Source organism: Garra rufa, chromosome 4 (genome assembly GCF_049309525.1).
Source record: "Garra rufa chromosome 4, GarRuf1.0, whole genome shotgun sequence".
NCBI lineage: Eukaryota > Metazoa > Chordata > Actinopteri > Cypriniformes > Cyprinidae > Garra > Garra rufa.
In genome coordinates this window covers 12,707,272-12,731,015 of record NC_133364.1, presented here as the reverse complement: position 1 = coordinate 12,731,015, position 23,744 = coordinate 12,707,272, and the positions used below count along the sequence as shown (strand labels likewise).

Here is a 23,744-nt window from a genome sequence, read left to right as displayed (position 1 = left end):
CTGACCGTTCTGTGACAGGTATGGGCTTGTACGACTTTTTCCTATACCATAGATCTTGCAAAGCTCTTTGATCACATTAGCTTCAAAACACCTGCCCTGGTCAGAATTCAGGCGAGCTGGGCAGCCATAATAAACAAACCAGTGCTTGAGTAGGGCTTTTGCTGTCGTGTTTGCTGTCGGTGAGAACAAGCACATTTTCATATCCTCCAGCAGACTGTTCAAGCGTATAATCGTATAATCCATCCCTAGGACCTCTAGTGGAGCTGAAATGTTACTTCATGTCATAGGGGCTCGAAGTCTGGGAAAAACATCTTTGGCCAGTGTACATCTCTTGCACTGCCTTATCCAGCATGGAACATCCTTTGACATGGTAGGCCAGTAATAACTTCGCCTCGTTCGAGTCAATGTACTTCTCTCTCCGAAATGACCTCCATGTTCATGTTGTCCCTCGTACACTTATCGTTGTAGAGATTCTGGTACGACCATCTGCCAGATCTCATCTCCATCCCTAGGGTCTAGGATGCGTCTGAACAGCACTCTCTGACGCAGCTTAAGACGGTCAAATTCTTTGGCAAGTTTCTTCTGTTTTGGCTCCATACAACTGTGGTCCATTCTACTTGGTCTCTGCCTCTCGGATATTGCTTTATAGGGATGGGACGATACACCTACCTCCCGATTCGATACGATTCCGATACTTGGGTGCCGATACGTTATGTATTGCGATTTTTTTAAGAATTCCGATTCTACAAGTATTGCGATTCGATTTTGTAATGTGTTGCGATTTTGTTTCTTTCTCTCTAGACCATGTGGAAAAATGTGAATAGTACACAATATATACACAATAAAAAAACATTTTAGCATTTTTCCTGTTTTATTTCAGTTTATAACAAACTGAATATTTAATTGTAAAATAACTAGTGCTTCTCACTGCAGGTTTTTATAGGATGCTGTCTCTTTAAGGCCAAATGCACGCACCTAATACTGATACTGGCATGCGTCTCTTCGTCTCTTTCTCAGCTGTTTCGGTTCACTGAAGACATGACCGACTGTGTTTACCAGAATACCAAAACGGGTATTTAGACATTACTTTGTATGTAAGTTTCCGTTCAAATAGAAGTTAAGGGCTCAATCTGTGTGAATCGCGCCTCTCTCTCTCTCTCTCTCTCTCTCTCTCTCTCCGCGAATCACATGCGTGCCGAACCATGGGGGCTGGTATGTACGGATCACGGATCATCTTCGATCCGTTGCACCCCTAGTGATGGTGCAGGCTGTATATCTCTTGCTGTGTTTGCTAGTAAGAGATGTGACATCATGTAACCGATACAACAAATCGCCCTCTGCTGAAATAAAAGACGTAACTTTCGTCCACGTTTATAAGTAAGTGTTAAAATAAAGCAATGTATTTAATATGAATTAATATCGATTCTGGTGTAAAAAAAAAATCGATTTTAAAATCGTAAATAAAAAAATTGCGATAGTTAGGTGAATCGATTTTTTGTCCCATCCCTATTGCTTTATAAATGGGGCCGATCACAGGATCGTTTTTCTGCTGCTTTCCAGCTATACCCATTTATTTCTCCCCTTATTGACGCTTGCACTGCAGCTTTATCCTCAGGTTCTCCTTCATCAATCCTCTTGCCTGGCCACAAACTTGCCCTTACTTCATCTGCTCCTAGCCAGTTGTACTCTGCCAGCTGCGCTACCCAGCGCTGCTCAACCGCTCCAAGATTGGCTGAGTAGAGATACCATAGTGGATTATGGTCAGTAATAACAGTAAATTTTGAATACATAAGGTATTCTCTAAACTTTTCTGTGATCGCCCACTTTAATGCAAGCAGCTCCAACTTGAATGCACTATAGTTTTTGTCATTTTTCTCCGAACCTATTAGACCTCGGCTTGCGTATGCCACAACACGCTCAATCCCTTCCTGCTTCTGGCTGAGGATGGCTCCTAATCCATGATGACTTCCATCTGTGGTCAGTGTGAAGGACTCACTGAAGTCGGGATATGCCAGAATTGGTGGTGACATTAAACACTCTTTCAACTCATCCAATGCAGTCTGGCATTCTTGGCTCCAGGTGAACGTTACTGGGGTCTTACTTCTCTTTCCTCCACTTACCAGCGCATGCAGCGGTTTGTCAATTTGAGCGAACCTTGGGACAAATCTGCGGTAATAGCTCATAAAACCAAGTACCTGCCTGACTTCTCTCACATTTCTGGGAACTGGCCACGTTTCCAGCGCTTAAACTTTCTCATTATCCACTTTTATGCCTTCTGCGGAGATCTGGTGTCCTAGAAACTTTACCTCAGGCCTCAGAAGAAAGCACTTGCTTGGCTTTAACTTCAGACCATGTTGTTTTAGACGGTTAAAGACAAGTTCTAACCTCTCACAGTGGCTTTCAAAATCTATGGAGAAGATAATGACATCATCCAGATAGACCAGAAGAACGTCAAAGGCCAAGTCACCAAGCACCACACCCATAAGGCACTGAAAGGTGGCCGGAGCGTTACACAACCCGAACAGCATCCTGGTCCACTCAAATAGCCCAAATGGAGTGGTGACAGCGGTCTTCTCCCGATCCTTCTCACTCACAGCCACCTAGAAATACCCAGCAGTCAAATCCAGTGTAGAGAACAATTTAGCATTGCCCAACGCGTCCAAGGACTCGTCCACCCTTGGAAGTGGATATGCGTTCTTATACGTCACTTGGTTCAGCTTTCGATAATCGCAGCAGAAACGCACACTGCCATCTTTCTTCATAACAATAACTGCGGGTGATGCCCAGGGGCTACTGCTCTCTCTGAGGATTCCCTGGGACACCAGGTTCTGGACATGCCTATTGACCTCTTGGAATATCTGCGGTGGTACTCTACGATGACGCTGCTTTATTGGTGGTGCTCCACCAGTAGGAATATCATGCACCACAGCCGTGGTGTAACCATTATCTTGGTCATCTCTGGAGAAGACATCTCTGTGCTTTGATAACAACTTAGTGAGACTTTCACATTGTGCTGGTGTGAGACCTTCATAGTTTACATCTACAGGAACTTGTAGCTTCATGAGTAAGTTCTTGTCAGCCTGAAACTTGTTTTGCTTTAATTCCTTGACATGAAGTACACCGCCATCTTCCTCAAATGACCACCTACTTTGGTTTATAAAGAGAAGCTACTCTAGAACGGGGTGCAATTCTAACGGCTTTCTCACTTAACTCCCTGAGGACGGCTGTATACCAGCTCATTTTTTTTTAGATCAGCACAAAAGACACTAAAAATGCTCTGTCGGTTTTAGTCATACAAATTAGAGATATACATCATTGGAAACTGTAAAGTGTGTACTTTTATTTGTGCACACTCACAAGAACAGCAGAAAGCTGTGCTTTTTTTTAGAATAAAGAAAACAAACAGGGTGATTTCTGTTTTCTCTGTCTCCGCGAACTGCTTTTAGAAATGCGTCACTTAAATCATTCAAACTCGGTGAATACTCAGCACACAAACAGAAAAGTGGTATCTACAGAAAGCTTGAGATTTATGCTTTTAAACGAAGTAAGCTTTATCGAAAACAAATATTCTGTGATAAAATAATCTATATGAAACCAAGGAGATGTCTACTCTATCCAGTTGCAACTAATTATTTTTAATGTGACCGCACCCACTAGCGAAATCCCTTTGACATTCAAATTAGCCATGTGCTACAAACGCGGAAAGGACTAGAGTATCTGTACGCGAGGAAACTCCCACATCACGCAAATAAAGCAACAGGACTTTTCAAGTTCATCTTGGTTTCAGTTTGTTTCTGAATGAAGATATGCTGTGAGGAATAAGACTTATATTTACCTCGATCAGAAGAAGGACGCGATGCGACGCAAACCCAGCAGGAGGAGACATTTACATGAGTAAGTCTTACTTTCATTTTCCTACTAGCTTTCGCTGTTATTTACTTTGACAAAACGTGTACACATTTTACGAGTTAGACTTATTCCAATCTAAAATTCCTGACTATATCAAATGAAACATTATGAAGTACATTTGATTGCATTGCATCTCTCATGATGCCAGGATATTTATAATGTTCTAGAAAAACGATGCGTTTATGACTGTGAGATGCATTTATGACGATATGTTTATGACTGTAGAATCATACTTATTTATTTAATTTATTGTATAACAGTAGGGTGTAAAAGTAATATGAGTGCTTACACTGAATGTATGTTTTCATCACGTTTATTAGTAATATAGTGCTAAACGATAATTATTAGTTTCTCAGATATTACGTCCTTTTTTACATTAGTACAAATGCTAGAGTCTATGACTGTATACTGACATATGCTCCTGATATGATTTTTGTTTTGTCAAATCCTGCTCAAAAGATGAATCCTGCCCTCTTTCCCTTGAGTCCCTTCAAACTGTTTTCCTCTGAGAGCACTAGAAACTTGAGATGTTCAACTACACTGATATTCTAGTGTAAAACAAGTTTTTGACTTTTTTTTGTATTTTTGTAAGTGCACGCAAAATAGCAGGTAAGATTTACTTGTTTAATTTGTTGAACAGAATTCAGAAAAAGTTTTACAGAAATGCCACAAAGTCTTAGCACATCTGTGTGGTTAGATGAGGGAGCTCAATAATGTGTCTTTGACCTTCATTATGTATGTTTTGGTTATAGAGTGTAGTAAATAAAATACAAATAATCTAAAACTCCATTCTCTGAATCTTCTCACATTGTTTTCTTACCTGCTAGTGAAGTCAGTCATTGATGGGGCCATTAGGGAGGGCTCTTTTGTCTCTCAGGTGTGAATTGCTAAATATTCATGGGTCATTGCCACACCTTTGAATAATCCCTTTCGATCACAAAACATGTTTTAGAAAATTTACATCAATATATTGTTCCCTTCCGGGAACTCGAGCCGCGTCAGGAACGCTATGGGGAACGCAATTGGCGGGCAGCACTCTGAATCAAGAACATCATTCTCTAGCTGTTCCGCCCGGAAACGTAGCGGCCCTGGAGAGTTCGCAACCCCCTCGGGGGTCTTCAGAGGAGCTAGTTCAGGAGCATCCTGCCAGTTCGCTGTTACAGGTCTCCGAATTAGTTCCTCAGAAGCCAGTCTCGAGAGGCTGGTTCCCCTAGTAAACTTTCTGGCAGCGTGGAAACTACTGCCGAATGTTTCTATGTGGGTCCTGCGTACTGTAGAGAAAGGCTACTCCATTCAGTTCGGCACCAAGCCACCACCTTTCAGCGGGGTATTTCCAACTCTAGTAAACCCCGAGCAGGGTCTGGTAATGAAACAGGAAGTAGAAACTCTTCTGAGGAAGGAGGCCATAGAGGTGGTCCCTCCTCAAGACAGGGAATCCGGGTTCTACAGCCGGTACTTCATTGTTCCGGAGAAGGATGGAGGGCTTTGGCCCTTTCGGTGGCCCCTTCTCATATTGACTTTGCCCCAGGGATGGCCAAAGCTTTTCTTTACCCGAGAGTCGGGTATGTCCCGAAGGTCCCGTCCCTAGCGCCACAGCCAATAACGCTACAAGCGTTTTATCCTCCTCCATTCGTGGAGCCAAATCACAGGAAGTTAAATTGCATGTGCCCAGTCAGAGCCTTAGCTACGTCCACAGAGCTGCCATGTGGCGTAGAACAGAGCAACTGTTCGTCTGTTTCGGCCCCCCAAAGAGGGGGAGCCCGGCTACAAAGCCTACTATTAGTAGATGGATCATTGATGTCATTTCTACTGCTTACGAGTCCTCTGGTCTCCCATCCCCTATGGGACTCAAGGCTCAAACCACTCGAGGTCTGTCTGCCTCGAAAGCTCTGACAGCAGGTGTTCCCATTCAAGACATCTGCAATGCTGCGGGTTGGTCCTCGCCCCTGACGTTTGTCAGGTTTTACGAACTCGACCTCAGAGCCATTCCAGGCTCCGCTGTCCTCTCGACTTAGCGAGACTAGGTCCAAGAGAGTCAGCCACCTCCCTAACCAGGAGGAGACTTCTCAAGGCACATTCTTTTTGTGAAAAGAAGAGAAGTCGTTCTTCGCCATGACGCTCCTCGTGTGCCTGAGGGCCGAGGAGTGTCCCTGCATCCTCGTGAGCCCGAGGGCCGAGGATCAGACTGCCTTTTTGTCCGTGGAATACTACACAAAGGCTTATACTTCAGCCTTATCAGCCTTAATTCTGCGCTTCATCTCTCGATGCAAGAAATCATCTTTAAGGCCTAACAGCAACTGCTCTTTCAGAACCTCTTCAGCATCCGCCACTCTGGTTGGCTCTCGTCGTTGAACACGATTAAGTTTTTCCCGAAGGTCATATGCATAGGAGCGTATTGTTTCTGCTGTATTCTGAGCACGATCGTAGAATTCTTTTAGCCTCGTACCAATGGGCACTTTATCTCCATAGGTGTCAAGGAGAACAGTGAAGATGTTGTCAACGGACTCCTCTTTTCCGTCCATCATAAACTTAACTGTGGCTTTGGCTTCATCTTTTAGGTGCTGTTTCACCAGCTCAACCCGGTCTTCAGTAGGCACCCTCATGACCTGAAATGCAGACTTCATTGACGCCACCCATTCTTCATGACTCAGCTCTCCAGGTTTTGACACACAACCAGTGAAATCAGGGAGCTTACGGTCTCGAGGGATATAAATGGCAGCGGGAGTCGTTTGTGCAGAGGCCTGGCTCTCTATTACCATTTTAGCTAGGGACAGGGCTTCTCTCTGCTCTGTCCTGGCTTGTTCAAGTGCCCCTGCCTGCTCAGCAAATCTCTACCAGTTCTCTTCTTAATTCCTCTAGCTCAGCCATCTTCTTATTGGACAAAAAAAAAAAAAACACTACTTGTGGGCCTGGAGACGTGTGACTATTTAAATCTGCCTAACTCTATCCTGTTCGTGACGCCACTTTTGTAACGGGGGAAGTTAGCCCGTTATGTAGGGGAAATGAATTGGCTGCCCTGGGAGTTTAGACAACGAAAGGATCTTAGTCCCTGTTCTCAAAACTTTTTAGTCTCTTTACACACTAATGTGTGTATGTGGTTTTATTACCTTATTGTGTTGGGACACTACTGATTGACAAGGGTAGGCTTCAGGTATAGAAATGTTACACGAGGCTTCCTGAAGTAACTTGCATATGAGAATGCGGTCTGATAGACTCCTCCCTCCCCAGATCTAATAAAGTAAATGAGACTCCCTTACTCCCTGACAGCTTTCAACAAAACAAACTGTAGATGTGTAGTGCAAAAGATCACAGAATTTATTCTTTTAAATTCTTATTCTTAAGATGAATAAGTTCCTTTGTTTGAGTAGCCAATTACATTAAAGAAAAAAAAAAAAAAAAGAAAAAATAATAATTTACTGTCTTTGTGTTGTCTTTTAAATTTACACAATCACCTTAAACACAAAAGGTGAAAACTTTACTTGAAATATGACAAATCCCTTAAGAAACTTTAAAACAGTAAATGCTTTTGATTGATCAATTTGTAAACACCCAAATTTCATTTTCAAATGACCACCTGCAAACGATCACATTTGAAAATAACAAACAAAAAAAAGCATTCACAAACAAATTTCAATTGAAGATGAGCCCTTATGTGAAGTGTTCCTTCAATGGTTTACTCACTGCTCACATCACATTCTGTAGTCCACTTGAATTAGCATGGTTCACTGTGTCGGTTCAGTGCTCCGAAAAATGGGAAATTTAGAAAAAAAAAAAAACAGTTCAAAGAACAATGAATTGGAGTGCGTTGTCTTGACTAGGAGTGTGTTGAAATTAACTGAAGACAGTAGCTGAAGTGGTTAACTTCAAAAATCCACTCTATTCTGTACTGATGACCCACCGATGAAATGTCTATTTAAAAGTAATAGAATTCAACTGGAGATGAATCAAACTGAGATGTCACTTGGATGGCAGGGCTATAAAACTATCTGCAAACTGGAATCTTCTAAAACATTACTTCTTTGCATCCATTAAGTTGTACAGCGATCGCAGTATCACATGTTCTGACACGTGCGGAAACTCAAATGCACTTGAATAGTCTTGACACGTTATTCTCGGCGCAGCTTTTCAATCAAAGCACGAAAAATACAAAATACAGCAAAAATGTTCATGTCTCTTGAGCTTTCGTGGCCTTCACTATACGTATACTGCGCACTAGAGAAACTCCTCCACTGTCCACACTTTCTCTTAGTGCTTTTGTCGTTAAGCCTCGATAATCTTCCGCGAAAGCAACTTTATCGAACAAGCTCTCGAAACGACACAACACTCACTTCTGTGTGCAACACACTCATACAATGCGCTCTTCTTCGTCTCTCTCTCTGCTGCACTTTCAGCATGCGAAAACGGGATCACTCGTCAAAATAAGAGTCTCTCACAAATAATCACTTATTTAAACGAATATACATATATTTATATATATCCGTTACATCATGCTGATATATGTGTACACTAACACACAGTGTTTTGGACATTTACAATTAGTTATCACTGTTTTTATCTCATCAATGCAGGTGTTTGGCTTTGATGCTGTAAATAAACTGGAGAGTTTCCTGTCTCCTGTAAGTCTTTTATAAGTGTGTGTGTGTGTGTGTGTGTGTGTGTGTGTGTGTGTGTGTGTGTGTGTGTGTGTGTATACTGTACATCCCCTCAGTGAGGCGTCTTGATGTGTGGGGAGGAGGAGTTTATCAGCACTGACAGTTTTGATATATATGGAGAAATTCATAAAAGCGTCTTCTGATTTGTCAGTGAAGTTGTTTGATGATTTCCTCTGTTGTGTCTAATAAGGTAATATCAAGTGTGATTGGAGGGTGTTGGGCCTCTTTCTCTCTCATTAAGAGGATGCCTGTACTTCTGTATCATCAGTGCGGAGAAGCTTGTACTGGGTGTTGAGTTATTAATGCTGAGGATGATGGAGAGATGCCTGACACCCATTTTACTGTCTTCAGTTGCAATACTAATCACAGCTGGTAAGTACACAAGTTAAAAAAGAGATGAAGCAATGTTACTTTGAGTAAGTGGTCAGAATATTGTGTTTTTTTAATTCCTTCATTTAAAAATGTTTGATTATAATGTAGTGTGTCAGATGACAATATTATTTATTAATTTACAATATGCCTTTCTTTCTCTTTCACATTTGTTAGACAGTGTGAATGTGAGGTTGGTTGGTGGTCACAGTCGCTGTGCTGGTAGAGTGGAGGTTCTTCATAGAGGTCAGTGGGGAACAGTGTGTGATGTCACTTGGGATATGCCTGATGCTGCAGTGGTGTGTAGAGAGCTGGACTGTGGAGAACCTGTAGATGCTCTGGGTAATGCACACTTTGGACAAGGATCAGGACCAATCTGGATGGGTTTTGTCAAATGTGTTGGTTTAGAATCTACACTGAAGGACTGTGGATCAGCAGGATGGGACCGAACTTTCTGTGATCACGCTAGTGATGCTGGAGTCATCTGCTCAGGTAACATTTGCATACTTGAGACTACACCCATGTATTGTGTATTGTGACTGCACCTCATATTGTATCTGAAGTATAAACAGCCAAAGTACTCAACACCATTGTGCAAAAAGATAAACAGTTTAAAAAAGGAAAAAACCTTCCAGTACCCACATTTGTCACAAATTAAAAAAAAAAAAAAAAATTTGCAGTCCATAATTTCATGTTTAAAACATTAATTCTTATGTAAACACATTGATGTTACATATGTGCAGCATTAACCTGTAACAGTTATGCACATATTCATGATATATGCTGATTGAGAAGAAGCTCAGTACTGCCTTGAGAAACAGTCTACATTTTACAAAGAAAACAGACAGTTTTAACACTCCTGATTAAATGTGCACATACCCATGTTTTGTTAGTTAATTTAGTAGGCTTATGTCTTTATCAGTTTGTATGAACTACAACTACAGTATATAATACAGAAATCATACTATTTAAAATAATTTTATTACATTATTATTATTTACAGATTACAGATTTCCGGCAGCAATATTAATAACAACAATTCTGTAATGAAGTAAAAAATGTTATTAACTAAGATAGAAAAATAATTTTTATAAAAGATTTAAGAAAATATACCTATAATTTGGAACATGTAATGTCTGTAAATTGTTGTTAAACTTCTAGTCTCTGCATATGGTAAGAATGTGGAATGTATTTTCAAAAGCGTGTGTAACAATAAAAACATTTTATAACAAAAATAAGCAGTCCTTGTCAGTTGTGGACATCCGTGATCTCATTGTCCTCTAAGATTTGAATTCTATATCTTAAAATAAATGTTATTGCTGCATTATAAACCCAAAAATGTAACAAAAATTCTTAATGCACATTTCTATAAAAAAAAAAACACATGCTGTCCCACTTTTGAAAACAACAACAACAACAACAACAAAAAAAAAAAACAAAAAAAAAAACAAAAAAAAAAAACATGCTGAATCACTTATTAAATGATGTTTTCTAAAGTGGGATGACAAAGATTCAAATAAAAAATATTCTCAGCTGATCCACGTCTACCTATAGAAATACAACACCTATCATGGCACTTCTATATTAGGTCTTTTCAGTATTATTCAGTAGCTTCATTGCTTTGAGTTTAGGACTTGTTACAGTTAGGACTTTGCTTGATTTCGTGAATCAGACATCTTTTATCTTGAATAATGTTGTTACACTAAAATATCATTAAGAACATTAATGTTATCTGTTACCATTTTGTTCTGTTCTGTAGGGGGTTATTGCTGCTCTCCCTGCTCATTCATGGTAGGCTGCATGGATGGGCAGGGAGTTTTTACCCAGAACAGAATCATACCGCCAACCCAAACTTTATGCTAAGTGTCCATACTTTTGACAATACTGGTCCTGACAGAACTATAATTATTTGTTCTTTCAGAAGTCAGGCTGGTTGGAGGTTCTCGCTGCTCTGGGAGGTTAGAGATATTTTATGAACAGACGTGGATGTCAGTGTGTGACGCTGCCTTTGACCAGCAGGATGCAGAGGTTGTGTGTAGAGAGCTGGACTGTGGGGCTCCTGTACAGGTGCTGGGAACAACTGCTTTTGGCAAAGGAGACGCTCAGATGTGGACACAAGAGATTCAGTGCAGAGGAAATGAATCTCAGATTCATATGTGTCAGACATCTTTCAAATCCACACCCAAATACAACTGTTCTCAGAAAAATATTGTTGGACTGGTGTGTACAGGTTGGTGTTGACTCCTTCAACAGGAAAAATTTATTTAATTGTTATAGATCTTTTCTAATTTGTTTTCCTTTACTGTGCACAGAAATAATAAATGTTCGGTTGGTTAATGGTAACAGTCCCTGCAGTGGGACAGTGGAGGTTCATCACAGAGGTCAGTGGGGAAGAGTGTGTGATATTGGTTGGGATTTAGCTGATGCTGCAGTGGTGTGTAGAGAACTGGACTGTGGAGAACCTGTAGATGCTCTGGTTGGACTTGAATCAGGACAAATCTGGATGATTAATGCAATGTGTACTGGATCTGAGACCACACTGAAAAGGTGTGGATCTGTCACATTGGGTTTTCAAGGTGTGTGTCAGAGCAAGAGTGCTGGAGTCATATGCTCAGGTAATATCAAAACTTAATTTATGTTAAAAGAAAGAAATAAAAAAAAGAAAATAATGTATGTAATGTACGTTTTGGTATGAAAGGTTAAATCATGCCAATTATGTGTTTTGTTTTGTTTTGTTTTTAGGCGTCAGGCTGGTTGGAGGTTCTCGCTGCTCTGGAAGGTTAGAGATACTTCATGATCAGACGTGGATGTCAGTGTGTGATGCTGCCTTTGACCAGCAGGATGCAGAGGTTGTGTGTAGAGAGCTGGACTGTGGGGCTCCTGTACAGGTGCTGGGAGCAGCTGCTTTTGGCAAAGGAGATGCTCAGATGTGGACACAAGAGATTCAATGCAGAGGAAATGAGTCTCAGATTCACCTCTGTCCAACATCACTGCCACACAAATACAGCTGTTCACCCGATAATGATGTTGGACTGGTGTGTGCAGGTTTGAGCAGATTTATTTTACTTCACTGAAATCGTATGACAAATCTTCTTTTTTCTCTCTCTTTATGAGATTATTTTTGTCTTGTTTGCTATGTTCATAAGTAGCCTATTTCTTCTCTTGTTTCTTGTATTCAATAAACAGACAGTGTGAATGTGAGGTTGGTTGGTGGTAACAGTCGCTGTGCTGGTAGAGTGGAGGTTCTTCATAGAGGTCAGTGGGGAACAGTGTGTGAAGCTGCTTGGGATTTGGTTGATGCTGCAGTGGTGTGTAGAGAGCTGGACTGTGGAGAACCTGTAGATGCTGTTGATGGTGCTCATTTTGGATCTGGATCAGGACCAATCTGGACAAATCGTATGTTATGTACTGGATCAGAAACTACACTGAAAAGCTGTGGATCATTTAATTTGTATGATTATGACTGTGATCATGATACAAATGCTGGAGTCATTTGCTCAGGTTAGCTGTTCTAAGACTTTACCAATTCTTTACCAATTACATCACTGTTAATCCACATGCCTTAAATTTTGGTTCTTAAGATTTTTATAGAATTTTTTTAAGTGTTAGCAACACCAAGGTCATAGAATCAATTCTGCGAATGAATGAACTGATAAAATGTTGATCTTAAATGCATCTGTAAGTAGCTTTTTCTATGTGCATAAATGTCGGCCTAATGTATAAATGTAAAATTTAAATGTAATTTCAAATAATGCATTGATTAGTTCCCTTCCGGGAACTCTACACTGCGTCCTGAGACACTTTGGGGAACGCCATTGGCGGGCCGCACTCTGAGTCATAGTCCAACGTCCAATGAGAAACGGGAGTGACGTCACAGGCGCGGTGACGTCAGCGACCAGGAAGTATAAAAGCACGTGCGTTTGAAGCTGGCGTCAGCTTTTGTCATTCAGCGAGAGCGCTCTGTGTCTACTGTCTGTCTAAAGAAAGCATACTGCTGTTTTTCAGTGCCAGTTTTGCACTACTTTTATTTGAGCAGTATGCCAGGGGGAAAACGTTCTTTTAAGAGCGAACGTAGAAAGGCGGTTCAGCAGCCGCATAGAAAGTGTGTCCCTCCCTGCCAACGCTACATTGTTGGTGGGGATACACACGATCTATGTGTGGTCTGCTTGGGAGCGGAGCACGCTAGGTCAGCCCTTGAGGGGGCTGGCTGCCCGCAGTGCGAGCGATTGCCGATGCGGTTGCTCCGTTCCCGGAAAGCCCTCTTTGAGGAGGGGGCTTTCTCCGTCGAGGCGGAGCGGCAGCTGCACTCGTGGGGCTCGCAGTTAGATCTGCTGGAGGGAGTTGAGACGGGTGATCCCCTATCTCTCTCCTCACCCAGCGGATCGTTTGACCTCCTCCTGGATGAGGAAGCCCGCACTGCGGTTCCTTCCCTCCAAGAGGAGGAGTCAGCGCTCCTTCTGTCTTCCTCCGAGGAGGTTGACGTTGAGAGCGTTGACCTCCCACAACCGCCCCCCCGTTCACCCCAATATGAGGAGCTGGTGGAGGTGCTGACGAGCGCGGTGGCCAAGCTCAACATCAGCTGGTCACCCGCTCCAGATCCAGAGCCCCAGGCAAGCAGGCTTGATGAGCGCTTCCTGCGGGCTAAAGCAGCACCTCCCAGACGGAGCCTTCCTTTTTTCCCCGATCTCCACAAAGAGGTCGCGAGATCGTGGGGAAAACCATACTCCTCCCGTCTTTTCTCCCCCGCCTCTGATTACTACGGTAATGTGGGGGGGATGGAGGAGTATGGCTACAGGGCGATGCCTCAGGTCGAGCAGACACTAGCGAGCTATCTGTCTCCCGGCCTGGCATCGTCCCTGAAGGCTCCGTCCTTGCCCACCAAGCCACTAAAAGTGACATCAGGCTTGATGGGCAAGGTATACGCGGCAGCAGGTCAGGCTGGTGCATGTTTACACACCATGTCTGTGCTCCAGGCGTACCAAGCCGACCTGCTGAAGGAGCTTAGTGATGGCGAGGAAGTGAGCGTGTCAGAGATGCGCAAGACTGCTGATCTAGCGCTCCGGGCCACCAAGGAGACCGCCCGTGCTGTTGGGCGGTCTATGGCAGCCCTGGTGGCCGCGGAAAGGCATCTCTGGCTAACCCTGTCCGACATGAAGGAGAAGGACAGGGTCACGCTCCTGGACGCCCCCCTGCATCCTATCGGCCTCTTTGGTGACTCTGTTGACACAGTTGTCAGCAGGCACCAGGAGGCCCGCAGGCAGGCAGCGGCGTTCCAGCGTTACCTTCCTCGCCGCACTTACTCCTCTGGGGCTGCTGGACGGGAGCAGCCCCAGCCGCACTCCAGCTCCTCACACAGGGAGACCCAGAAAAGGAGTGTTGCTACCCATACCCCTCCGGCGAGGCCTAGAGGGCGGGCTCAGCAACGCTCCAAGTCAGGGTCCTCAAAGACGAGGCCGGACCTGAGGGTCGTCCTCCAGTCCAAGAGGGCCTCGGCTAAACGGCCCTGATGGTCGTGGCCCAGGGCCAATGAGGGCAGCCCCTCTCGAAGAGCTAGGTGCTTCACCGCCTCTGAGGAGTACGGTGACCACCTCTCTTCGGGGCCCTCAGGAGATTCGTCAGCTAACCCTGCCGGTGTTACAGGGCGCGGCAGTCTCCTGCGAACATCATTCTCTGGTCTCTCCGCCCGGAAACGTAGCGGAACCAGAGAGTTCGCCACCCCCACGGGGGTTTCCAGAGCACTCACTTCAGGTGCATCCTGCCAGTTCGCTGTTACAGGTCACCGAGGTAGCTCTTCAAATAAATCCAGAAACCAGCCTCGAGAGGTTGGTTCCCTTAGTAGATTTTCTGGCAGCGTGGAAACTACTGCCAAATATTTCTATGTGGGTCCTGCGTACTGTAGAGAAAGGCTATTGCATTCAATTCGGCGCCAAGCCGCCACCTTTCAGCGGGGTATTTCCTACTCTGGTAGGCCCCGAGCAGGCTCTGGTATTGGAACAGGAAGTAAATACTCTCCTGAGGAAGGAGGCCATCGAGGTGGTCCCTCCTCAACGCAGAGAATCCGGGTTCTGCAGCCGGTACTTCATTGTTCCCAAGAAGGATGGGGGCCTGCGGCCCATTTTAGATCTCAGACAGCTAAACCTCTCAGTCAGAAAACTGAAGTTCAAAATGTTGACTGTCAGACAGGTCGTGTCTCAAATCAGGTCCGAGGACTGGTTTGTCACGATAGATCTGAAAGACGCGTACTTTCATGTCTCCATCCTTCCTCAACACCGGAAGTTTCTCAGGTTCGCTTTCAGGGGCAAAGCTTACCAATACAGAGTTCTTCCGTTCGGCCTAGCGCTCTCACCCCGAACTTTTACGAAGTGTGTGGATGCTGCTCTGGCTCCACTGCGACTCCAGGGCATCCGCATACTCAACTACATAGACGACTGGCTCATCCTAGCCAGTTCAGAACAGTTAGCGGCTCAACATCGAGATGTTGTTCTTGCTCACATGAAAAAGCTGGGGTTGAGACTCAACGCCAAGAAAAGTGTGCTGTCTCCATTACAGAGAACCACTTATCTAGGTGTAATCTGGGATTCGACCACGATGCAGGCACGATTGTCACCTGCTCGGATCGAGTCGATCCTTACTGCAGCAAATGCGGTCAAGCTAGGCCTGCTACTCACTGTCAAACAGTTCCAAGTACTGTTAGGTCTTATGGCAGCTGCATCCAACGTGATACCTCTTGGACTGCTGTACATGAGACCACTGCAGTGGTGGCTCAAAACCAAAGGGTTTTCCCCGAGGGGGAACCAATCCGCAAGATCAAGGTCACGCGGCGCTGCCTACGTGCCTTAGTCATGTGGAAAAAGCCCTGGTTCCTATCACAAGGTCCAGTGCTGGGAGCTCCTTGCCGCCGCGTCACGCTAGCGACAGATGCATCCCTCACCGGGTGGGGAGCGGTCATGAGTGGCCGCTCCGCCCAAGGCCTATGGAACGACCGGCATCACTCTTGGCACATAAATTGCCTAGAAATGCTGGCAGTGTTCCTGGCTCTGAAGCATTTCCTTCCAGACCTAAGAAACCGTCACGTGCTGGTCCGCACAGACAACACTGCGGTGGTCTACTACATAAACCACCAGGGAGGTCTGCGTTCACGCCCCCTATACAAGCTGGCGTACCAGATCATCTTGTGGTCACAAGGGAAGCTTCTCTCATTGAGAGCAGTTCACATTCCTGGACGTCTCAATGTGGGAGCAGACGTCCTGTCGAGGCAGGGGCCGAGGCCCGGGGAATGGATGCTTCACCCCGAGGTGGTGAAGCAGATATGGAGAGTCTTTGGTCAAGCCCAAGTGGACCTCTTTGCGACTCAGGAGACATCGCAATGTCCCCTTTGGTACTCTCTAGTTCCTCCAGCTCCTCTCGGACTGGATGCCATGGTACAGACGTGGCCGAGGCTTCGTCTGTACGCTTTTCCCCCGATCGCTCTGCTCCCGGGAGTTCTGGAAAGAGTACGCCGGTACGGAGTACGGCTGCTGCTAGTAGCCCCGTACTGGCCGGCCCGAGTATGGTTCTCGGATATAATCGCCCTCCTCGACGGCTCTCCGTGGGAGATTCCTGTCAGGAGGGACCTTCTTTCTCAGGCTGGGGGCGCAATCTGCCACCCCCACCCAGAGAAGTGGAAGTTATGGGTGTGGCCCCTGAGGGGGCACAACTCATAGAAGCTGGTCTCTCAACTGAGGTTGTTGAGACCACCCTTCAATCCAGAGCTCCCTCTACGAGGAAACTTTATGGCCTAAAGTGGAACCTGTTTGCTTCATGGTGTCATGAACGCCGTTTAGACCCAGTCCACTGCCCGGTTGGTACAGTGCTGGAGTTCCTGCAAACTCGTTTGTCCGCTGGGTTAGCTCACTCCACCTTGAAGGTGTACGTGGCGGCTATATCGGCTTACCACGCCCTTCAGGGCGGCCTTTCAGTGGGCAAAAACCCCCTGGTCTCACGTTTCCTCCGCGGTGCACTCAGGCTGAGGCCTCGTGCAAGACCGAGAGTCCCTACATGGGACTTAGCTGTGGTGTTGGAGGCGCTGTGTAAACCTCCCTTCGAGCCTCTGGAGGAGGCCTCCGATCGGATGCTTACCCTAAAAACAGCACTGCTGTTGGCGCTAACCTCTCTTAAGAGAGTCGGGGACCTGCAGGCCCTTTCAGTGGCCCCTTCTTATATTGACTTTGCCCCAGGGTTGGCCAAAGCATTCCTCTACCCAAGAGCTGGGTACACACCCAAGGTCCCCTCAGTAACACCACAGCCAATAACGCTGCTAGCTTTTTATCCTCCTCCATTCGTGGAGCACGACCAGAGGAAGTATAACTTGATGTGTCCAGTAAGAGCACTAGACACTTATGTCCACAGAGCTGCCCTGTGGCGTAAATCAGAGCAATTGTTTGTCTGTTACGGCCCCCCTAAGAGGGGGTGCCCGGCTTCCAAGCCTACTATCAGTAAGTGGATCGTTGATGCCATCTCTACTGCATACGAGTCCTCTGGTCTCCCATCCCCGATGGGAGTCAAGGCTCACTCAACTCGAGGCGTTGCAGCCTCCAAAGCTCTGATGGCAGGTGTCCCGATCCAGGACATCTGCAGTGCGGCGGGTTGGTCCTCACCTCTAACGTTCGTCAGATTCTACGAACTAGACCTCAGAGCCACTCCGGGCTCAGTCATCCTTCAGCCCTAGCAAAAAGGCTAGGCTCAAGAGGTCAAAAGGCGCTTTCCTTTTAACAAGGAAAAGAGATTCTACCCCTTTCGCTCTGGCAATTTCCCCAGACAAAGGCGTATGATTCTCCTCAATATTTGTTCCTCCTGGTCTGGCAGGTCCCCAGACAGGAGATGTATCCCCACCATCTTGGCCTGGCACCTCCCAGACAAGTGGTGTGTTATCCTGCCTCGTGTGCCCGAGGGCCGAGGCCTGTGTTCCTCATGTCTGATGGTTGATCACAGACAGAGATGAATTCCAGTGCCCTGGCAAGATCACCAGGCACTCCTTATGTCCCTCTTGTACTGGCTGTAACGCAGACAATGGACTACCACTTCTCCTCGTGTGCCTGAGGGCCGAGGAGCACTTCTCCCCCTGCACTGGTCATATGACAGGCAGCGGTTGAGACCCCTATCCTCGTGTGCCTGAGGGCCGAGGTTTATTTATCCCTCTTGTCTGGTGACTGATCACAGACAGAGATGAATTCCAGTGTCCTGGCAAGCTTTACCAGACACTTCTCGAGTCCCTCTTGTACTGGCTGTAATGCAGACAAAGGACCACTATTTCTCCTCGTGTGCCTGAGGGCCGAGGTTCATTTATCCCTCTTGTCTGGTGACTGATCACAGACAGAGATGAATTCCAGTGCCCTGGCAAGATCACCAGGCACTTCTTGTGTCCCTCTTGTACTGGCTGTAATGCAGACAAAGGACCACTATCTCTCCTCGTGTGCCTGAGGGCCGAGGAGCATTTCTCCTCCTGCGCTGGTCTCATGACAGGCAGCGGTCGAGAACTCTATCCTCGTGTGCCCGAGGGCCGAGGCTCAGGTATCCCTCTTGTCTGGTGGTGGATCACAGACAGAGATGAATTCCAGTGCCCTGGCAAGTTCACCAGGCACTTCTTGCGTCCCTCTTGTACTGGCTGTAATGCAGACAAAGGACCACTATCTCTTCTCGTGCGCCTGAGGGCCGAGGTTTATTTATCCCTCTTGTCTGGTGACTGATCACAGACAGAGATGATTCCAGTGTCCTGGCAAGCTTTACCAGACACTTCTCGAGTCCCTCTTGTACTGGCTGTAATGCAGACAAAGGACCACTATTTCTCCTCGTGTGCCTGAGGGCCGAGGCTCATTATCCCTCTTGTCTGGTGATGCGTCACAGACAGAGATGTATTACCACTCGCGTCCTGGCAAGATCACCAGGCGGAGTTACCACAGTGTCTCATCAGGTGAGTATTCTAGACACTTTCCCTTCTCGGTCTTGCGAGACCAGACGAAGGACGACATGACCTCGTGGGCTCGAGGGCCGAGGTACTCTCTTCCCTCTGATCTGGTGGGCTCCACAGTCAGAGATGTATTACCACCCATGCCCTGGCAAGTTCCCCAGGCTGAGGTTTGTTACCAGACACTACCTTTTTCCACCCTTGTCCTAGCAGACACTAGGCAGGGCTCGGAAATTATGGGGGCGTTGATACCTCGTTCCCCAAAGTGTCTCAGGACGCAGTGTAGAGTTCCCGGAAGGGAACGTCTCAGGTTACGTATGTAACCCTGGTTCCCTGAGGGAACGAGACACTGCGTCTCGGACCATAATTCCCGCATCCCTGCTGCGCTCGCTTCATTCCTATGAGCTGACGCCAGCTTCAAACGCACGTGCTTTTATACTTCCTGGTCGCTGATGTCACCGCGCCTGTGACGTCACTCCCGTTTCTCATTGGACGTTGGACTATGACTCAGAGTGCGGCCCGCCAATGGCGTTCCCCAAAGTGTCTCAGGACGCAGTGTCTCGTTCCCTCAGGGAACCAGGGTTACATACGTAACCTGAGACGTTCTTCCTCTGAAAACATCATAAGCACTTTATTTTTGTTACATTACGTTTACTTACATTTGTAAAAAAAAAAAAAAAATGAATGCATGTAAAATAATGATCTGTCAGCATTATTAAATGTTTTAATAATGTTTGTAAATGTTATTGCCACAGTTATTATAAAGTCTTGCCTTTTTTATTTTACATAAATGTGGTTGTTTAGAAGTATGAAAATGATAGTCTGTGACTTTTACCTTATCTTTATTGTCTCTCACTACTGCAGGTGTCAGGCTGGTTGGAGGATCTCGTTGCTCTGGGAGGTTAGAAATACTTAATGATCAGACTTGGATGTCAGTGTGTGATACTGCCTTTGACCAGCAGGATGCAGAGGTTGTGTGTAGAGAGCTGGACTGTGGGGCTCCTGTACAGGTGCTGGGAGCAGCTGCTTTTGGCAAAGGAGACACTCAGATGTGGACACAGGAGATTCAGTGCAGAGGAAATGAATCTCAAATTAATTTGTGTCCATCATTAAAGAAACACAACTGCTCCCATGATGATCACCAGACACTTCTGTGTGCTGGTAAGAAGATTAATAAGAGAGCAGTTAGTAGCATAACTAGGATCATATGGACTCCAGTGCAAAAACACTTGCTGGTCCCTCACCACACAAAAATAAAATTTACTTGATGAAAATATAACACTGTAATTCTGTTTGTTGTTGAAAGAATTTTACAAAATAAAAGTATTTTGTAATTCTGTTCATTTATTTTGCATAATATATCAATTTTGGATACAATAATAATCATTAACTTAAATTCTGACAGGTTTTGCATGGACAAGCACTACTAACATATACTGTATTTTTTTTTTAATCAGTCATTTTATTGTTTCAGGTCTTTTGATTTAAGCTCTGAAAAGGACAGTAAATGTAGTCCATAATGTTCATGCTCTCAATTTCAAATCTTAGAAGATAAAATAGCTTTGTTTTTGCTCACGCAACTATCAAATGTTGTCAGTAAATATGCTAGTTTTAAACACAACATCTCTTTAGATTAATTGATTTATTTTTGTCTCTGTCTTTCTCTCTATTTCACTTTCTCTTAGATGTAATGCAGGTGAGACTGGTAAATGGTAACAGTCCTTGTGCTGGTAGAGTGGAGGTTTTTCATAGAGGTCAGTGGGGAACAGTGTGTGGTGATCACTGGGATATGCTTGAAGCTGCAGTGGTGTGTAGAGAACTGGACTGTGGAGAACCTGTAGATGCTCTAAGTGGTGCTCATTTTGGTCAAGGATCAGGACCAATCTGGATGAGTTTTTTGTTTTGTACTGGAACAGAGTCAACATTAAAGAACTGTGGATCAGCAAGGTGGAATAAACATTCCTCCTCTCATAATCATGATGCTGGAGTCATCTGCTCAGGTGAATAAAATTAAACCTCAATGCATCCCACACTTTCTGATCATTTTATCTTGATTATGTAAAAAAGTAGAAAATATATCTATTGAAAGTGAAATGCAAAAACAGTATCATTCTGAACTGCAGCTTTCTGACATTTATACATCAATCAACATTCACCCAGTCACAATGAGCTAATAACGATAAAGAGAGATAGACAGTAATACCAGAATAATACATTTTAAAAACACAGAATTCAAGTCTGCCACTTTTTTTAACATTAGAACGTGATCAGAGCTTAGAGCTTTTTTAATGTTTTTTTATTTTTTTTATTTTAATGTTTTTTTTTATTGTGTGTTGAAACTATAATGCTAATTTTTTATGCAATATAAACAGGTCATAAACACTCCAGGCTTGCTGATGGGTCTCATCTTTGCTCTGGGAGGTTAGAAATACTTCATGATCAGACATGGAGATCAGTGTGTAACGCTGCCTTTGACCAGCAGGATGCAGAGGTTGTGTGTAGAGAGCTGGACTGTGGGGCTCCTGTACAGGTGCTGGGAGCAGCTGCTTTTGGCAAAGGAGATGCTCAGATGTGGACACAAGAGATTCAGTGCAGAGGAAATGAATCTCATATTTCATACTGTTCAATATCATCATCACACAAACACAACTGCACCAGTGACAACACTGTGGGACTGATCTGCTCTGGTATAAATATAAAGTATAAATATAAGTATAACTATTCACCATTTCTTTAGTTTTTTGATACTCAGTCTTAGATTTAAGATATAATGTATCTAATGACAGTTTAGCGGAACAGTTTAGCGGTTTTAGGTATTTTTTCTGAACTTTCTTTACTTTGCCCAGGTTACAGTGATCTCAGGCTAGTAAATGGCTCAGACTCTTGTTCTGGACGAGTGGAGCTTCAGTATCTCAGTAAATGGGGCACAGTGTGTGATGCATGCTGGGATATGAGAGCTGCCGGTGTCCTCTGTAGACAGCTGAATTGTGGGATTGCTGTGTCTGTTGTGGGATCAGACTGGTTTGGAGAGGAAAGTGGTCAAATCTGGGCTGATGTGTTTGATTGTGACGGGAATGAAACAAAACTCTCAGAATGTTCCATCTCTTCATGGAGTCGAGCTGAATGTTCTCATAGACGAGATGTTGGAGTCATCTGCTCTGGTGAGTCCATATTTTTGTAAGATTGATATTGTGCTGCTCAAAGACTCAATAGTAGAAATGCAATTTTTCATCCCACATGTGTTTCATATGTTTATTTCAGACTGAAATATTAATACTCTTGTCATTTATTTCTGAATTGAAATACATAAAATAGTTTATTCTCAAATTTGCAGTATTTTACTTAAACAATAGATTGTCTCCTTAGATTCCTCTCTGGCTCTTCATGATGGTCTGGTGCAGTTGTCTGGAGAGAGACAGTGTGAGGGGGAAGTGGAAGTTTTCATCCATCAGGTCTGGAGGAGAGTTCTGCTGGACTCCTGGAGTCTCACTGAATCCTCTGTGGTCTGCAGACAGCTGGGCTGTGGCTCTGTGCTGAACTTCTACAGCTCCTCTTCATCCAGTCCTGAACACAGTCGTGAGTGTGTGACAGGCTTCCAGTGCTCTGGGAGTGAAGCTCATCTGGGGAACTGCAGCTCTCCACAAACTCTCAACTGCAGCTCCACACAACAGCTGTCAATCACCTGCCTTGGTGAGAACAACAACATCTGGACAGATTCTTCAGTTGTTAGACAATAATGTGTTTTTCTTTCTCTGAATATCAGGTCATGGATCCATCAGGCTAGTGGGTTCTGGGGGAGACTGTGCAGGGAGGCTGGAGGTTTTTCATAGCGGCTCATGGGGGACAGTGTGTGATGACTCCTGGGATATTAAAGATGCCCATGTGGTGTGCAGACAGCTGCAGTGTGGAGTGGCCCTCAGTAACCAGCAGGTACCAGCCTGGTTTGGTCCTGGTTCTGGACCCATATGGCTGGATGAGGTGGAGTGTGAGGGGAATGAAATGTCCCTGTGGAGCTGCTCTTCTCCAGGCTGGGGAAAACATGACTGTAATCACAAGGAGGATGTAGGAGTCGTGTGCTCTGGTAAACATGCTGCTACATTTTTTACATGATGTTTTATTAACAAGGTTCAGGAGGAACACGATCAGATAATCAACCAATTCAGCACAGGTGTAATTTGTTTAGCCAATCATCCCAATCAGCACAACACGTATATAAACAGACTGCCTTCTTACCTCGGTCCTGCGATAGTTTCTTAGCATCCCACCTCCACCCCAACCCCCCACTTCTAATCTTTTTTTATCCTATACTAGGAATAGGGGGAGTTCTCTGGGTTCGGCCTGTATTCAGGGTCCGGAGCCCTCCCCCAGGACATCACGCCAAAATATGCTTTCTACATGCTCAAGCAGATTAGATGTAACTTGGGAAATGGAAATTAAATAAAAGGTTTTAGAAATTTCAACATCTTACTCATGTGCCCAAAATATTTAAATTTAAACATTTTATAATTTTAAAATGTAGTTATTTTTTCATCTAGAGCTTAAAGAGATCAGGTTAACTGAAGGCTGTGAAGGGAATGTGGAGGTTTTCTACAATGGATCCTGGGGAAATGTGTGTTACAACCAGATGGACAGAGACACAGCCAGTCTGATCTGTCAAGAGCTGAACTGTGGAAGATCTGGTGTTTTGTCTGATTCTACATCAAGAGTGGAATCAGCTCCTAACTGGCTGGATAAAGTAACATGTAGACCACACGACTCCACTTTATGGCAGTGTCCATCTTTACCCTGGGGACAGAATGACTGTGGTAAAGATGAAATGGCCAAAATAATCTGTTCAGGTATGCATTTTCTATTAATAAACAAAAGAGTAG

At 44.8% G+C, this 23,744-nt stretch overlaps 1 protein-coding gene across 1 annotated transcript in view; it reads left to right on the top strand.

Moving 5' to 3' along the window:
* The window catches only part of LOC141332781 (scavenger receptor cysteine-rich type 1 protein M130-like), a 106,132-nt gene that overhangs the window by 80,827 nt on the left and 1,561 nt on the right, over positions 1-23,744 (top strand). The window contains exons 3-15 of the mRNA XM_073837742.1: positions 9,108-9,422; positions 10,852-11,160; positions 11,243-11,545; positions 11,673-11,975; positions 12,117-12,326; positions 19,738-20,034; positions 20,559-20,726; positions 21,246-21,560; positions 21,720-21,802; positions 21,891-22,034; positions 22,275-22,563; positions 22,637-22,954; positions 23,409-23,711. Coding sequence (XP_073693843.1) covers positions 9,108-9,422; positions 10,852-11,160; positions 11,243-11,545; positions 11,673-11,975; positions 12,117-12,326; positions 19,738-20,034; positions 20,559-20,726; positions 21,246-21,560; positions 21,720-21,802; positions 21,891-22,034; positions 22,275-22,563; positions 22,637-22,954; positions 23,409-23,711 — 3,357 coding nt within the window. The remainder of the gene's footprint in view (positions 1-9,107; positions 9,423-10,851; positions 11,161-11,242; positions 11,546-11,672; positions 11,976-12,116; positions 12,327-19,737; positions 20,035-20,558; positions 20,727-21,245; positions 21,561-21,719; positions 21,803-21,890; positions 22,035-22,274; positions 22,564-22,636; positions 22,955-23,408; positions 23,712-23,744) is intronic.